The 18,669-nt window shown below is 35.5% G+C and overlaps 2 protein-coding genes across 3 annotated transcripts; both read left to right on the top strand.

Moving 5' to 3' along the window:
* Positions 1 to 990: 990 nt before the first annotated feature.
* LOC116158804 (probable ATP-dependent RNA helicase DDX43) lies at positions 991 to 18,255 on the top strand. Of its 2 annotated transcripts, none has more exons than XM_031471648.1 (9): positions 991 to 1,097; positions 1,504 to 1,772; positions 1,870 to 2,126; positions 6,495 to 7,000; positions 7,106 to 7,215; positions 7,264 to 7,550; positions 7,595 to 7,836; positions 7,888 to 8,050; positions 17,770 to 18,255. In XM_031471648.1, the coding sequence occupies exons 2-9, from the start codon at positions 1,505 to 1,507 to the stop codon at positions 18,040 to 18,042; spliced, it is 2,106 nt and encodes a 701-aa protein (XP_031327508.1). In that variant the 5' UTR covers positions 991 to 1,097; position 1,504; the 3' UTR covers positions 18,043 to 18,255. The 2 variants fall into 2 exon arrangements, with proteins under 2 accessions (XP_031327508.1, XP_031327507.1); XM_031471647.1 differs by lacking the exon at positions 991 to 1,097 and adding an exon at positions 1,235 to 1,389.
* On the top strand, positions 13,665 to 16,131 carry LOC116158807 (intraflagellar transport protein 81 homolog). The gene is made up of 2 exons (XM_031471653.1): positions 13,665 to 15,862; positions 15,912 to 16,131. The coding sequence occupies exons 1-2, from the start codon at positions 14,060 to 14,062 to the stop codon at positions 15,990 to 15,992; spliced, it is 1,884 nt and encodes a 627-aa protein (XP_031327513.1). The 5' UTR covers positions 13,665 to 14,059; the 3' UTR covers positions 15,993 to 16,131.
* Positions 18,256 to 18,669: the final 414 nt, after the last annotated feature.

Here is an 18,669-nt window from a genome sequence, read left to right on the forward strand (position 1 = left end):
ATTATAATGTCGCAAAAATCTCGCGAAAAGGATTTGAATTTATATAAATTCGATTTAACTAATCCGTGCAAAAATAGAATATATTACGTGCGTGAACAGTATTTGCTTGATTCGCGCGAGATGCGTCGCTCGTGCGCGTTGCGCACTCGCGCCGCCAAACTTCGCGCTCATCTGCAAAATAACTGTTCCCGCACTAACAATGTAAATAACTATTGCCGGTTTGGATCAAAGTTATAAAGCCGACACGTCTAACGTGCTCTATAAAAGTTGTCCTGAATATGGGCCCGATCGATCGGACGGCGGGTTCTCGAGAATTTTTTTTGGGAAACCCCTCGTTTCTAATGCGATAAAAAATTTGACAAAATGGAAATATTACACTTAGGGCCAATTGCACCGTCAAAATTAATGGCCGTTTGCACCGACAAATTTAAGTGGAGCTTAACGACAAAGAGTATATAACGTATACGTATACTCTTTGCTTAAGCGTAGCTTAAAATCCATGGCAACCATTGTCTCAATAATCGTTGCCATGGATTTTAAGCTACGCTTAAGCTAAGCTTCGCTTAAATTTGTCGGTGCAAACGGCCATCAATAACGTAACGCCTTCGATCATGTATGATCGAAGCGTAACGCACACAAGTTACTCAGAAACGACTTGGCATTCTTGTTTCTTCCAGGCCATATTACAGTGACTAAACTATAGACCAGCACTGGACTCTGGAGGGACTATAAGCGAAACAAAAAATAAACATTGTAATCCGATACATCAAAACATAAATAAAACCATTCATTATACACACAATGTGTGCATAATCAATGATAAAACCACAGATTTAAATATACTATTTAAATCTGTGATAAAACATAAAAATATTTTGCCCCATACGAAAATAATCCATACAGACGCCTATGGTAAATTTTTTATGTAAGTATTGCCATCTAGAGTTGGATATGTTAAAGATCATCCAACTATTTTCACGTCTTTGTCTTGAATACGGAAAAAAATCTAACGCTCTGTAATGATGTTATTTTTGGTCTTTGCATTGAATTTTGATTCAATGGTCTTTGTTGAGCATTAAAGATACACGTCAGTTCCTGTAAGTTCTTTATTTCTAACCTGGGCCGTGTTCTATCTTCGTTCTCCAAAAGATCACTGTATTCTACTGTCCTCATAGTTACACCCGGCTTCTAATAGGTGGTATTAAACGCATATGCATGTTCTGAATGATCTCCCTTCAATTCCTCTTTCTTCAATAAAAGTTTGCCCATTTTTGACATTTACTTGACAAACTGTATTTTCAATTAAATTTTTAAATTTTTACATTAATTATCCAAGAAAATTGTAAATATTTTTAAATTTTGTCGTTTATTATTTCTAAGAATACATATGTAAGTATGTTGTCCTATTTTTCAGCAAAAAAAATCATTCTGCCTTCCAAGCATTTTTTGTAATCTACCCATTTACTTTTCTGATTGCCAGAAACTAAACTACCTTTACTTTAGAATGGCAGACGAATGGAACGAGTCACCTGCAGTTTCCAATCAATATGCTTTTGTGGATCGGGTTATTTCAAGCGAATACAGAAATACAGAACGGTCTAGTAGAGGTTTTTCTAGAGGACGCGGCGGCGGAGGTGGTGGTCGTCGATTTCAGAATAATCGTGAAGATTTTAACTCTGCTAACGGTAATGGCTGGGGAACTTCGCCCAAATCGGCCGACACTAATCAAATTACCATTGAGGTTCCTAGCAGGAGTGTTGGTCGGATTATAGGTAAGTATGACTTTCATAGATGTTTGTAGTATGTTTTAATATAAAATGCATTTGTGCTTCACTAGTACGGATTAGTATATAGGTTTTTTTACTACAGGAAAGGGAGGTTCAAAGATAAGTGATCTGCAATTTGAATCTGGTGCCAAGATTAACGTGACAAAAGAAACTGTTGGCGATAATACTATTGTGAAGATAAGTGGCCAAACTGACGAAATAGATAAAGCAAGGGAAATGATTGAGCAGTTGACAATAGACAGACCTCCTCGTCAGCAATTTACTCTTACACCATCGGTAGCTCCACCCATAGAAAATAAGAATGTTGTCATAGACTGGCAGGCTTTATCCGAAGAATGTGTAAGTATTCCGATCATATGGATATTTCTCTCAATACTGTTTTACTAACCAAGAATTGACTTTGTTTTTCATATTTATCTTATTTTGAGCCCATTCTCCAAGGCGCTATTATGTCAACTTTCTCTGTCCATCCGACTGTCCGAGGCGTTAACTACTACAGTTCAATATATTTCATTTGTTCTTTTTATATTCGTTAGCTTATAGCTCTACCACCTCAACAAAGAAAAATCTTGACAGTTAATGTGCGCATCCGCAGACTGGGCAATATCAACTTTCTTATTTATATAGATATTTTTTTAAAATTTTAATCACAGATAACCATCTGTAAAGACAGGCATATCACATATTTTAAACATCAGGTGTGCGCTTGCGCAAAAAGGTTAAATTTTTTATTTATGCCTTAACTTATTTTCCTTTATTTTGTACACATAACCAGTCCGTTACATGACTTTTTGGGTATTAGAAAATGGGCTAAAGTTACTCGCCTTAAGGCGATTTTTTTTCCTTTGTTTTTTCTCATCCTTACCAATGGTTATCACGATTTATTGAGTTATTCAAAAACTTGATAAACTTGCGTTGCGCATGTGCAGATTTCCTTTTTTACTTTAGATTTAATTTAAAAGTAACTTGTAACTGGGTTTCGAGAAAGAGAAAACAAAAGTACATAATATATTGTTTTTGGGAGTTAAAGTTGCACTTTTTGTGACAAAATCTGTAAGCTTTGACTTTCTTCATTTGGCAATATGTTAAATATAATGTAAGTCAATTCAAGTAAAAAATTGATAATCAGCAGAAACAAGTTGTGTAGTTGATGTGTGTCCTAAAGTCTCTGATGTGCTCACATTTGAGGAAGGGTAAAGGCCCCTTTTTAGCGCATTTTCTCATGTTGGAAGGTGCCATTATGGCCTCTTTCACCGTCAGTCTGTCCGTCTTTTTACATTTGGTAGCTTATATTGAACTATGCGATCAAAAAAGAGTTGCTGTCGAGTTCCTTCAATCATAGTTAACTGGAACTTCCAAAGGCGACTCGACATCAATCCCTTTTGATCGCCCGTTAGCTGTGGCACCTCAACCAAGAAAAGTCTTGACGATTAATTTGCACATGCGCAAACTGCCCAAAGTCAATTTTTTTTATTTATAAAGATATTTTTTGAAATTTTAGATTATTCTAGTGAAGACAATATTGTAAGGTGTGCGCATGCGTGTACGGGGTAATGTCAACTTCTTTATGGAGATATTTTTTGAAATTTTAACCACAGATGCTTCTAGTAAAGACAAGCATATCGTATAAGTAAAAAATAAGATATGCGTAAACGCGCAATGTGAACTTTTATATTTATAGACATACTTTTTTGAAATCTTAACCAAAGATCCTTCTAGTAAAGGCACACATATCGTATTTTTGATACATCAGGTGTGCGCATATTTATAAGAATATTTATGCTATAACTTATTTTCCTTTACACACATAAATTGTCTGTTACACGACCTTTCTCTCAATTAGTTAGTTTAAATCACAATACATTTTCTAATGTATTGACTGTTAAGTCCGGCGTACCTCAAGGTTCTATATTAGGACCACTGCTTTATACGTTGTACACAAGTCAGTTGCACAAAGTTCTAAAGACTTGCAGTTATCATCTATATGCGGACGACACACAATTATATTACTCCTTCTTTAAACATGAATTACATAATGCTTGTACAAAGATAAATGCGGATCTGAGTTTTCTCTATTCCCACTCCAAAGATCATAATTTACTGCTCAATCCTAAGAAATCCGTCGCGTTGGTATTTGGTGCAGGAGCATTACTTTCTGCTGAGTATGTAAAATTACGTATTGATGATGTACCAATTACTGTAAAAAATGTCGCTAAAAATTTAGGATTGTGCGTAGATAGTGATCTTGCTTTAGAGAACATGTAAGGAACTGTATACGCAAGGCTTATGGAAATTTGAAATGCCTGTATCCGCACCGAGCATTCCTGTCCGTTAAGACAAAAAAAATGTTGTGCGACTCGTTAGTGTTGTCGCAATTTAATCATTGTGACATGGTCTATGGGCCATGTCTTGATGCTGCCTCTGACAAACGTATACAGGTTCTTCAAAATGATTGTGTTCGCTTCATTTTTGGTCTTAGGCGTCGCAGTCATATCTCTCACAAATTGAGAGAATTAGCGTGGCTTAATATGTCACAAAGGCGGAATAAGCTTCATTCTTTATGTGTGTATCACTCTTTAATTACTACTGGGTTTCCGAAATATCTTAATAACAAGATGCGATACCGTACCGACGTACACAACGTGAATATACGGGGAAAGGGATTATTATCGATGCCCTCCTTCAAGTTTATTTCTAAATCAGCTTATCTGAAATCATTTTCTTACAACGCAGTTGTAATGTACAATGCCCTTTCACCCGAATTGAAACGCTTGCCCTTAAAATTATTTAAATATCGTATGACATCTTTAATGTTAGACGATTAACGTGCACAAAGCAAATATGGCAATCACAGTAGGCATCACTGTCTATAGGGTAACACTGGTCGGATTATATTTACATTCTGTCAGTTATGGGTTCTTTCGCAGCAATTTTGAGGTTAAGTGGTAGAGCGGAGAAGAGCAGTCCCTCAGTATTGCTCTTCAACCGAACTTCGCCTTTGGGGTTGCAGTCTATTGCATATACGTGCATCTGTATCTTTAAACTGTAAAAATATGTACTACCTAATCGTATTTGTCAACTGCTGCATCACCCAATAAAGCTATATTATTATTATTATTTCGGGAAGTACTGATCAATTCATGGTAAATGCGCTGTATTTACTCGCCTTAAGCCGAAAACCTTTTTTCATTTTTTGAGTGGCTCCTAAACAAAACACGTTGCACCCTAGGTTTATTTGGAAAAGTGCTTGTTTTGATCCTCTCTACCACCCAATTTTTTTTTGCGCATTTTTTAAGAATGTGCTTTTGTTCGCATTTTGTCTGCCCCAACCCACTTCTGCCATATTGAACTACTTTTAGGGCATTCCCCTAGAGTCCTGGATTTTTTTGCAATAGGTAACCTATACCTTGAAACCTTGAAGGTGTGCCAGACGGCAAGAATAACTTTTACATGCGACAACTAATTAGTCTCTTAAGTAAAACTTCAAAATAGGGGGGGGGGGGGATGAGCACACGTTCTACCCCTTCTGGTAGTCTCACAAGCTATTCCACGCCACTCCTTATTGAATACTGGGGGGGGGGGGGCGATAGAAATTAATTTTATCCTTCATTGTACTCTAATGATATGATAGGTCTCAACAAAAGGAATTAATTTCTACCGATATAGTCTTCCTCGCATATATCTCAAGAACAGATTGTCAGAGGAGGGTACTCACAAAGGGCATTTCGCCTTTGGGAGTACGTCCGGTATTAACTTCTACAACCTTCTTCCAGAACACGTTAAATGATGCTCAACGGCTCAATAGTTCAACAGAAAACACATTTTTTGTTAACAAAATGTTACTACACCATACGTTGATGATTGTAAGAACCTGTGATACGTATTCCTGTGGCCCCACGTTGGGCGCCAAATAAATAATGCTGTTCGAAATGGTATGCGGTCATTATACCACCCAACAGATACTTCCCTACCTAAGTTAAATTACACAAGTTCATTGTTTTTTCTTTTAATTCTCCCTCAGGACACGACTGGGTTCCGACACACCGTTCTCTCTCTTTCATTCTTCCTATTTAAGCAAAAAGCACCTACTCTTAACAAATTGAACGGTGTTATTAACCCGACTTCACTTGAAATTTCTCTCTGTCGCCAGAACTGATAAATACCTGCATTACTTTTCTCGCACGTGACATTGTTTGTTGAAAAACCAATTAATTCTTGTCCAATAACAATTTTTTATCAACACTTGACCAGATAACACTTTAAACTCACGTAAAAAATTGAAAACTTTTAATTAAATGTTCCCTTAGTGATCTGTTTTAAATATATCATAGAAACTAAATACATACAACAAATAGAATTAAAGAGCATTGAAAGTTGTGGAGGTGTCATTGGTTTTGCTGTAGGTCAAACGCCAGAAAAAAATAGTTTGTAAAATCTCAAAATCTGATTTTTTCGAAATATTTCAAAAAACAAAAATTTTTCTGGAATTATCTTCTTAGACCTTATTTAACCGAATTTCTTTCTCTTACCCCTTCTCGAAAGACCACACTCCTTATCTTGGCCACAGTGTATATTATATTACTTTGGAGCATTTTGATTGATCAATTTCTTTGTGTGTGTTCAGTATATCACGTATAGTATGGTCTGAATAGCTTTATGAAAAATATTGAAAAATACTGAGTGATGTGTATTCATCCATTTTTTCAGGATCGAATGACAAAAGAAAAATGGTCTAAGGCCCCACTAATAAAAAAAAACTTTTACATAGAAGACCCCGCAGTTGCAGCAATGACTGCAGATGAAGTTGCTAAATTTCGCGAAGATAATAATAACATTGTGGTTGCTAGAGCGCTGTCTAAAACACCGAACGATAATAAACCGATACCTAACCCAGTTCGAACATTTGAGGAAGCTTTCCGAAATTATCCATTAATATTGGAAGAGATCAGGAAGGCAGGTTTTGAATCTCCGTCGCCGATTCAGCGGCAGGGTTGGCCGATTTTGCTGAGCGGGGAAGATCTGATAGGAATCGCGCAAACCGGAACAGGCAAGACTTTAGCTTTTTTGTTACCTGCACTAATACATCTCGATGGTCAACCCACACCAAGGGAACAGCGCGAAGGTCCGGGCGTGCTTGTGATCGCACCCACACGAGAGTTGGCCTTGCAGATCGAACGGGAGGTTAAGAAATATCACTACAAAAATATTAAGGCGTAAGTTATTTTTTATACTTAGGTTTATGCCCAGAGTCTTTGTTCAATGGTAAAACCGGTTTTACCTTTTCAGGTAGTATTCAAATAAACATTTCCATCTTTCAGAGTGTGCGTATATGGTGGCGGCGACCGAAAAGAGCAAGTGAATATAATAACCAAGGGCGTTGATATTGTAATTGCGACACCTGGCAGATTGAACGATCTGGTCCTTGCCGGTACTGCACTTCCAAACATTCTAATAATTATTTACGCTAGTTTTACAGGATATATATCGACCGAAACGTTTACCTACGTAGTTCTGGACGAAGCCGATCGTATGCTGGATATGGGTTTTGAGCCTCAAATACGTAAAGTGTTGTACGAAATTCGGCCTGATCGACAAACGGTTATGACCAGTGCAACATGGCCGTCTGGTGTTCGCAGATTAGCTGACTCATATATGGTAAATCCAGTTCAGGTTTATGTAGGATCTTTGGATTTGGCTGCTGTACATACTGTCACTCAAACAATTATCATGTTACCAGATGGCGAAGAGGAGAAATTTCAAACGGTAAGCGTTGTGCACCATGTGATTATTTCAACTTAAAATTTCAGTTTATGGATTTCGTACATAGCATGCAACCTGATGACAAGGCCATTGTATTCTGTGGGAAAAAGGCTAAGGCGGATTATTTAGCCTCGGAGCTTGTAATAAATGGTATTGATTGCCAAGCAATGCACGGCGATCGTGAACAGTGTGATCGTGAACAAGCATTGGCAGATATTACAGATGGTACCGTTCAAATTCTCATAGCGACAGATGTAGCATCCAGAGGAATAGACATAGAGGACATATCGTGAGTAAGATTAGTTTTGAAAATTTATTTTAATTCTTATTTTTATAATAGACATGTCATCAATTATGATTTTCCAAAGAATATAGAAGAATACGTCCACAGAGTGGGACGTACAGGACGGGCCGGTCGTTCGGGATGTTCCATTAGTTATTTTACTAGGGCAGATTGGGCAAATGCTCAAGAATTAATTCCTATTTTAGAAGAAGCCTGTCAGGTACGTAGCAATAGTGAATCAAACATTACCTAAAAATGTGCAAAATCTTGTTGCACCAAAAAATTGAAACTCTTTCTTTAAAAGTGTATTTGTGATAACCAAAATATTTTTCCGTTGGGTCCGTGTGGTCTTTTTCCCAAGAAAATGGTGCATAAATAAGGATTTAGATTTATTTTTGGCAATAAAATAATGGATGCCAAAGTTAATTTTTGATAGCTGCAAATCTGGAATCCATAAGCTTTCATATGGCGGAAACCCAAAGTTGATACAAGTTCTTTTTCCCACAAAAATCGGTACATAAATAAGAATTTTGACATTTTTTAACCAAAAATATGTTGGTTACCAAAAATACGCATGGATCACTGGTTGGGCATTGCGTAATCAAGTTTGGCTTTTTTTCCAAGAAAATTGATGAATAAATAACGATTAATTTATAGTAGATTTTAAATTGACATTCTAAAAATAATAATACTAATAATAATGTTACATAGTATTTCTAGATTTCCTTAATGTGTTTTTTTTTCTCGACAAAACTTGACCAGACGAACAACGTACAGACAAACACTAATTGTTACTTGATTTTAATCCGTGCGATTAGTTAACCAGGCTAGACCTGAGTTCTTACAAGAAACACCGACCATAATAATACTCTTTATTTCCATGGACACATGATTGTAGTGCATAGGTTTCAATGAGTAGGCTCTGTTTAACAGTTAGGGTAGATAAAACGTTTGATTGTGCATTGCAATCTGTCACTCTTATTGAAAATGGGACGCGGCGCACGAAATAAAATGAGGTTCAGAACGAAACTTTCTGATTTTCGTTTTTAATTTTTTCATGATAAACTAGTCGTACTAGACATTTCTAATTAACACATTATTCGAACACTTTTCAATGGAGATTTCGAATGTGACATCTCGTTTTAAATAACTTTTCAGATGATAGAGGAACACGTGGCAACTTTAGTTTTTCTTATGGGCGCCAATTTTTTTTTAGATTTTAAGATTACGTCTTTTTTTATCTTTACGACTCAAAATGTCAAAATCCAAAACGGCGCCCATAAAAAAAACTAAAGTTGCCACGTGTTTCTCCGTTATCTTGAAAGTTATTAAAAACGGGATGCTATATTCGAAATCTCCATTAAAAAGTGTCTGAATAATGTGTTAATTAGAAATGTCTAGTACAATTAGTTTACCATGAAAAAGTTAAAAATGAAAATCAGAAATTTTCGATTTTTTGCCATATTTTCAAAACTATTGAAGATATTATAAATTTATTTTTAGATTATTATTCAGCACGAAAATTCGCAACTTTGCCCTAATTTAACAAAGTTTCTATCTCTTAAGATAAGCGAGATCCCCATAGTGGCATTCGAAAAATGGACACCATATAAACTTCACACATAACAAAATTCGAAAAAAAAACTTCCTCCAATTAACGGGACGTAAGCTCATCACACAATGAAAAAAATAAGGAATAAGAAATAGTGACGCTGTACACGCAAAACACAACAAACAAATAGCAACAGACTATAAGCCAATCAGAACACTCATGCCGTTTGAATTTATGTCATTATAATGGCAATGGCAAATAAGGCAATAGCAGGCTAATTGCACAGACATCAAACATAATTCCAAGTTCATAACTTCACAAAAACAACACCTAATACCTACTTGTTTTATTTTAGGTTAACAAGATAAAACAATAAATATAGAATACGCGTGCGCGCCTCTTCTAATGTCATTGGTTCGTAATATGAATAAGGAATAAAAATTTGACTGAACAAAATTATTATTTCTTATTTCCTAGGCTTATTTCATATTTCAGTGTTGTGTGCAAATCCATAAAGATCAATAGATTGAAAATTGTTATTCCTTATTTGTTATTTCATATCTTATTCCTTATTTTTTTCATTGTGTGATGTGCTGTACAGTTGCCACGGAGAAAGAACGTTTCGGGTCGCGCAGGTGCGCTTACGCGGTTGGCAATGATTGTGTAATACGCATTTGTACATTTCTAAAATATATACATTGACTAAATAAGATTAATTAGTCACTAAATTCCTCGTCTGAGCTGTTCTTCTCCTAAATTTATTATAATTTTTATGTATCTACTGGAATTTCCGAATTACCACGCTCAAAAGGCGATCTTCACATGCTTTTTCTCCGGGACAGCCGTAGTAACATGACAACCAATCAGAATATCGTTTCTTCGCGCTCTTGTAGTCATGTAGGTATCAAAATTTTACTCGGAATTGTCATCTCCGATAACAAATATGTAATTTTTGTGGTTTAAGTGCATATTTTTTATCGCTTACCAAATTACATCAACCTTTTATAAAAATAACCAAATTAGTGTGGTGTCACACTATGCGTTTTTACCGCTCCCGCTAAAACGGATGCGGTTTGACAGGATGAGATCTACTTGTCACACTATTCCGGTCTAACGGGATGCGTTTTTGCTATATTTTGGCAGTCTAAGTAGTGTCATGGCTCAATTATTGTTAAAGATGGCTTGAGGCGGAGGGGTTATTGCGAAAGCAGATATATCCTCAATATTGGATTGCTCCTTTTAATTCAGGACGAGAATCTAATAACAGCTCTCGAAGTTTTATGAAAAAATTTCGAATGAACAAGAAAAATTTTTTTTGTATATTACCGAATGTCCAAAAATTCAATTTCTACCCATGATTTCTCCCTATACAGTTTGTACTCTTTAGATTGTTTTTCCCGCAGTGCAGTTTTTGCATGCACGCACTCGATGAATAAACCCACATCAAACATTGTAAACCTAACAAAACACCCAGTTGCAACGCTCAGTGTGACAACTGATGACAACCAACGTGGTTTCATGTCATTGTGGTTGTCATTTCATCCTGCGCAGCGGCAGCAGGATGCGGTTGCATCCGGTTGGTGCGGCGAAAACGCATATATGTGACTGGTACAATTTAATAACGTGTGATATTATCATCCCGTCAAACAGGAGCGTTTTAGCGGGAGCGGTAAAAACGCATAGTGTGACACCACACTTACCCATAAATTAAAACAGAACTGTCACATAAGCTATAAATTACCCTACATTTAACAATCATAGGAAATAATATTTTGCAATGAAAAAACAAACCACTTGGATGCAAATAAAACGCAATACTCGCTTTGTGTTTACACGTAAAACTCAACCAGACTACTTACATAAATTGAAAGGAAAATTTGATTAACAACTAACGATCCGTTATCTACTTCAGGCGTCCGGACCAAAACATAAACGTCCACATCGACATTGTTTACATAGCAATATAATTATGCGATAGGATGTCGAAATAAATTCAATGATAACAGACATATGTTCATAGATGAGGCATTTTAAGACATATAAAGATTAAAGATACTATTTCAATAAGTCATGACGCAAATTATACCTGGGAAAAAAATAGTTACTGAAATCGCACACTAGAGGCAATACTTGCTTGAATACTTTACCGCACAACTATTTTTCCTGTTATGTCACCAGTTGGTATGAATTTCAAGTGAAATTCTTTAATAACTCGATGTGGAAGAGCTGAAGTTGTTTTGAAGGTTGTCCAATATTTTGCTTGTTGATGCAGGTGATGATATTTTAGGCATCAAAACCACAACAGCTGGAAATTATCGTTTGGGGTTGAGGGATTCATAGATTAGCGGTTCGCTAACAAAATAAAAACTATAGAACAAATTTTTCTGGTTAGTGTAAAAGAAGTTTAGGAAGCAGGTACCATCATTGGAGAAGTAGTTTTCAAACATAACTCTATGGAACATAAACAAGTTAAGAAGGTATTAGCAAAGAAGTAGCCATGGAAAAACGTTCAGCATCAAACGTAAAATTGATAAATTGCAAGTTTATTACAATAAGTGTAGTACTGTTTATTTATTTTTCTTGTGCATTAAAAAATTATTAATTGCAATACTATTGGTTTACATATTATATTTTATATAATATAAAATAAAATTTGAAGTGAATTAAATTGGCATTGCGCTCGACATTGCGGTTTTTGTACCGGGTGACCCAATAAGACTCTGGAAAATATTTTCAAGTTCTAAAAATGACCAACAGAGGGCGTAACTGCCATCTTAAATTTTAAAATTGCATTTTCTTTAAATTTCGCATAATAAACTAAAAAAAAAATTTTCACATTTTTAAAGAGAACCAGTTTATCTATCATTTTCGTAAAAACAAAACTCTGTTATTTCACAAACAAAGATGGTGTGGGGCGGTCAATTGTTTTTGCAATAACCTGTTTTAACAAATGTGGTATGGTTGAAAAGAGCATTCCTTTGGCAATGAGAATCAACCAAAATATAGTTAATTTAGTTGAATCCTTCTCCGCCAGGGGGCTAGTTTTAACACTATGTTCCAAAATCCTAAAAAAAGTCAAATGACTTTTCCTTTATGAAAAAGTAGCCAAATAATACCCAAAGAGGCCAGTGAAAACCGTTTTTCAAAATCTCGTTCCTAACCTCAAATATTCGGAAAATAAGAATAATTAATTAATTAATAAAAATGCTTAAATTGTATCTTACATTTACTTTTTACGTATTTCCGGTATTTGTCGATGGCGCGTAAGAAAAGCAACCTAGACTTTTAGGTAGGCCTTGGAAAATTAAACAAATGAAATAATAGCAGCCGTAAATTGTCAATTATTCTGCTGTTTACATTCAGAAAGTCCTGTTTTTTAAATTTGTAATCTTTTCTAAAATGCCGATTTCAAATCAAGAAGCATTTAATATGCTGATGATATATTTTGAGTATTTTCAAAATGCGACCATCGCTGCCCGCATCTTCTATTTGCGTTATCCGAATCGATCACGAACCATCGCCGCCAGCATATTAAATGCTTCTTGGTTAGAAATCAGCATTTTAGAAAAGATTGCAAATTCAAAAAACTGCACTTTCTGAATGTAAACACAGCAGAATAATTTACAAATTCCGGCTGTTATTATTTTATAATGCATCTTGTTTCATTTGTTTAATTTTCCAAGGCCTACCTAAAAGTGTCGTCGTGCAATCGACAAGTACCGGAAATACGTCAAATATGATCCAATTCAAGCATGTTTATTAATTAATCTCATTTTGCCAATATTTGAGGTTAGGAACGAGATTTTGAAATACGGTTTTCACTGGTCTCTTTGGGTATTATTTGGCTACTTTTTCATAAAGGAAAAGTCATATAATTTCATTTCTTTTTTTAGGATTTTGGATCATAGTGTAAAACTAGCCCCCTGGCGGAGAAGGATTCAACTAAATTAACTATATTCTTGTTGCCCAAGGAATATTCTTTTCAACGGTACCAAATTTGTTACAATCGGTCAAACGGTTAAGAAGTTACAGCAGGTTATTGCAAAAACAATTGAACGCCCCACACCATCTTTGTTTTTGAAATAAGTGAGTTTTTGTTTTTACGAAAATGATAGATAAACTGGTTCTCATTAAACATGTTTTAGTTTATTATGCAAAATTTAAAGAAAATGCAGTTTTAAAATTTAAGATAGCAGTTACGCGCTCTGGTGGCCATTTTTAGAAAAGGAAATATTTTCCAACGATTCTTCATAACCGATTTACCCAATAATTTTTTTCCCCCTAAGTAATACCACGAATGGTTCCCGAGATATGGCCGAGGGACAGTCTTATTGCGTCACCCGGTACTCTACAAGAAATTTACTGTAATGTTCCTGGGCTGCATTTCAGAGAATTTAAAAATTAAATAGCGATCATAAGCTGATTATTGCAATATTTACGTTTGTTACAAAATGACCCATAAATTTTTTTTGGTATTCATTATTTTTACCGAAAATATGTGTTGTGCATACGCAGTAATGGTTTTTGTGTTATTGTCTATATCGCAAAGTAAAAGTAAAAAAAAGTAACTAAATCCCTTTGTTATTTCCAATTTTATTAGGAATGATTTAATTATTTTGTTTCCGGTGTTGTTTATATTGTGAATATCCATGGTAACCAAATCAATACACTACCATCATGGCCGAGGAAACAAAATTTATAATTACCGAATTAAATAAATTGCTAAATAGAGAATATAATTTATCATCATTTGAGAGTTTATCTAAGGATGAGCTTTTGAGTATTGTGTGTGATGTGTTAGTTGTTTTGGACGTAATACCAAAAGGTGAATACGACAGTAATAGTGCAGTATCCATAATTTTTGACGCTTTACAAAATATAAAATATTCACCTCCCGATGATGTGGACCCCGAGGAGTTTTTAAATGGTATCTCGCTGGGAAATAAATCGATAATTCGTATTATTGTGCATTGGCTATTATCTAAACCGGAACAAGTGCGAAAAAGAGCCTACCTCTCGAAATATGTTGAGAAAATCGAATGCCCTCCGGAGATATTGGATGATGTGGAAGTGGGCGTATTATATGCACAGTACGAAAGTTTAATTGAAGAATTTTGGAAGGTTTACAATGAAAATAAAAAAGAAGAAAAGCTTGCAGTGGAAGCGGAAGAATTGCAGCATGACATATCGAAAATGGAAGAAGATTCTTTAAAATTGCATCAGCGGATTGAACAGCAAATGCGAAAAATAGAAAACATCCCTCACAAGGAAGGTCTAATCGCTATGGTTCGTTCGTATCGCAACGAGGTCAACGAACAAAATAAATTAGAACAACAAATCTTGGAGCAACAAAATCTCGAAGTTCAGATGGAAAATGAATTAAAGGAATTGAAAGAAATCCTCCTTCATAAACAAACACGTCACGGGAACAAAGTAGAATTGGTGCAATTAATTGCAGACGAAGTAAATACAAACAATATAATCGCAGATCAGCTGGCGGACGAGTTAAAGCATGTCAAGCAAGAAATGGACTTGTGCGAATCGCTGATACGAGGCCCCGAACCTAGTGAAGCTAATATAAATGATTTAACTGCAGAGTTGGCGAAACTGAATGACGAAGTTCAAAACTTAATTGAAAATAAAATGTCTACAATAGATGTCAGCTCAGATAATCAACTGGTCGCTTTTCGTAATCAAGCTACGATCATCGCTAATAAGAAACAAGAAGTCTCAAAGTCGGTTATGGAATTAAAAAGTAAAATGAATTCGATTCAAGACGAAATTGTTGAAAAGGAAGATTTATTAAAAACACTTATTGGAGGGCCTCTTCTTCAAGGGGATAACTTAAAAAAGTATGTCTCAAAGCTTCGCGCACAAAACATTCTCTACAAAGAATATAAAGGTCAACTAAGCGCTTTAACTACAGAAATCGGCATACTAAACCGAACCGTTGATATTTTAAAATCCACCGATCCTTCATTTGACGAACTGCTAAAGGGGGAGAGCGTCAATCACGAAGCGCACTTCGCAAAAACATCGGCAGACACTAACGATTTGAAGGAGGAATTTAAAAGTATCTCCGAAGAATCGGATCGCGTAAGAGCAGAAACTGCCCAACTTCGAGAGGAACTCAAAGTCTGTATGGCGGACTTGGAACCGATCCTGAACGAATACAATCAGTATAAGGAAAACTTCGAAGAAGTTACGAAAATGTCGTCAAATCAGTTAAAGCAAATCAACGAGGAGATATCTACTCTGGAAGAGGAAATTAAAACGCAAGAAGAAAAGTGGAAATCGATGCAAAGGGAAAATCAGCGAAAAGAGGAACTGCTCGTTCGATTAAGTGAAGATATTATAAATTCTGGAGACGTTCTTAATACGCAACCGAGCCAAGTTAGTATCTTGGAAGGCAAGTTGGAGCAGCAAGTAAAAATCAAGAATATGTTGGCCGATGAATTAAGTAATTTGGAACTGCAAAAGGTGAGACATTGATATTTAGATGGCGGTAAAATTAATTAGTTACTTTCAGGTGGAAAGTCGTGAAATGCTCGTAAGGTTGGATGAAATTATTATGCTGTTGAAAGCCAAATTGAAGTACTCTTCAGCTTAATAGGTTTTTATTTCATTGTATAGGAGTGTAATAACGTTGATTGTTGATATCTTGTTATTTTGATATGTAGAATACAATATTGAATTAAATCGCTAACATTCTGTTGGTTAAGAAGATAAAGATAGTGGTGAATTTGAATTACAGTAGAACCTCACTAATCGGAATATGTCAACATATGCTTATACTGCACGGTTTTTGAATTTTTTTTAAAACAACAAATCTACTCCTTCACCTTCCTGTATCAGTTTTCTAAATAGTTGATAATATGTATTATGTCTGTGAAGGTAACTGCAATCACTTGTAAATATGAATGTTTTTATATGCAAATCTTTCATTTCAGAGGTTTGTTTAGGCCTCATTGTATGAGATCTTGATATAAAAAATGGGTGCCCCCAGCTTATGGCAATGGCTTATACAAAAGTTACCACAGATTAAAAAATTACTAATAAAAACCAAAATATTCTATTGAAAATAACACGACGTGGGCTGTCATACACAATTTAAAACAATATACTGATCTATGCAGATTGTCAAAATCACAAAAAGGAGTACAGTACCAATCCAAATATTTATATAACTGCCTTCCTGATATAAGGGTATTAGATTACCCCATATTTAAGAGACGCATAAAAAAATGTTTTCTATGTAGTGCATTTTATTCTTTTAACGAGTTTGTGACTAGTGGTAGATTATGTAACTAGTTAGCGTTTTTACGGCATTTTTACTGTTTTTACCTGTCTGTTATACACAGTGTCTATTTTTCACGTGCCACTATGGGGATCTCACTTATCTTAAGAGATAGAAAGTTGCCAATTTTCGTGCTGAATAAGAATCTGAAAAGAAATTTGAAATATCTTCAATAGTTTTGAAGATATCGAAAATTTCTGATTTTCGTTTTTAATTTTTTTATGATAAACTAATCTAATCGTAATAGACATTTCTAATTAACGCATTATTCGGACACTTTTTAATGGAGATTTCAAATATGGCATCCTGTTTTTAATAACTTTCAAGATGACGGAGAAACACGTGGCAACTTTAGTTTTTCTTATGGGCACACATTTTGAGATTACGTCTTTTTTTCTCTTTACAACGATGTATCACACATGGTGGTTCAGTATCACATTTTTCCTAAAAATACAATTTTTAGTTTTTTGAGAAGAGTGCTTTGGAAAAACAAAACGTTCTTTTGACACCCTGTACTATGCAATGTGTTACAACTAAAGTAGGCGTTCTTGGGAATTTTTGTAGTTATCATAACTGTGTTGGTTAACAAATATTAAGCTTTTTTCTCAGGATTACCATGGTCTAATTTTAATTAGAAACACAGTTTCACAGTGTGTCCAATATTTAATATCAAAAATTGAATGTTTAATACCAGATATAAAAAAATTTGCGGTGAATAGCACAGATACCACGCGCACCACTTTACATGCGCGATTCTGCCCTTTTATTGCTACGTGTACGAAATTGGGTTCCAATTGGTTCAGCCGTTTAGTCACAAATTAGAGTACAGACAGACAGACAGACCAACCAACATCATCAACATTTTGTGTGATCGGATTCCTGGTGCCTTAAAAGGTGTATTTCCATAAAAAAACTACCACAATACAATACCTCCCTTACCAACGTGCGGGTGGTAAAAATACATGATAAGCGCCCTTTGTAAATTTACATGTAGAAATTTGATCAGCCTTGACATTCATTATATCTTGGAAATGTCAATAAAGCGCCTAGAAGAATGAAAAAGTGAATGAATATTTTCTTTTATTTTTAGCATGTCCCAGAGGAACTTCACGAAATGAGCAAAAGGTTTGCAGCATGGAAGGAGCGCAAAGATCAAGAGAGAGGTGGTCGAGGAGGGGGTCGATTCGGTGGAAATCGCGATTTTGGAGGAAATCGTGATTTTGGTGGAAATCGCGATTTTGGTGGGAATCGAGACTTTGGAGGCAATCGCGGTTTTGGTGGTGGAAATCGCGATTTTGGATACGGAGGCGGCGGCGGCGGTGGTGGTGGTAGGTTTGGAGGAGGTGGCGGTAGAAAATGGTAAATTAGGAAACCCAAGAGTAAACTTTTTCCTTAATTTTAGTCCATATCTCTCTTCTTAAACGATCTGTGTTATAACAGTATTTATCTACTTAACTTATTTTTATGTGGAATATCTCTGCTAATGTACATTTTGAATTTTGAGATATTTCACATCTCCTTCCAGTTAGATGATAAAATTGTGAATGTCATCGTTTATTAAACGAATTATAATCTCTTTTCTATAAAATTAGTAACGTTTCAATACGTTATGAATTACTTGATTTTGTTTAGATGAACAACATGTAAAATTTTCAGTTTTATAAAGGAATTTGCTCCAATGATTTTTTATTTATTTGCAGGGCGAAATAAACATATTACTTTTAGTTTGTTCTGTAAATCTAGCATAGCGGCTATACCTACCTACATACATTTTGATCACGGTTCAAGTTTAAAAATGTAATAGACAGCATTGTGCCTACGCCAAGGTCTGTGTTAGGCCGCTAAACGTCTCCGCTGGTGGAAAAGCCCTGAGAACCATGGGGACCCGCTGCCGGTGGCTTCGAATAGCAACCGGTAAGCCCCATACTGCTGCTTGGTTTCTGGATTCACATTATGCCACTGCAGCGGCGGTGCTTCTTGCTCTTTTATG

Source organism: Photinus pyralis, unplaced genomic scaffold, assembly GCF_008802855.1.
Source record: "Photinus pyralis isolate 1611_PpyrPB1 unplaced genomic scaffold, Ppyr1.3 Ppyr1.4_LG1, whole genome shotgun sequence".
Classification (NCBI taxonomy): domain Eukaryota; kingdom Metazoa; phylum Arthropoda; class Insecta; order Coleoptera; family Lampyridae; genus Photinus; species Photinus pyralis.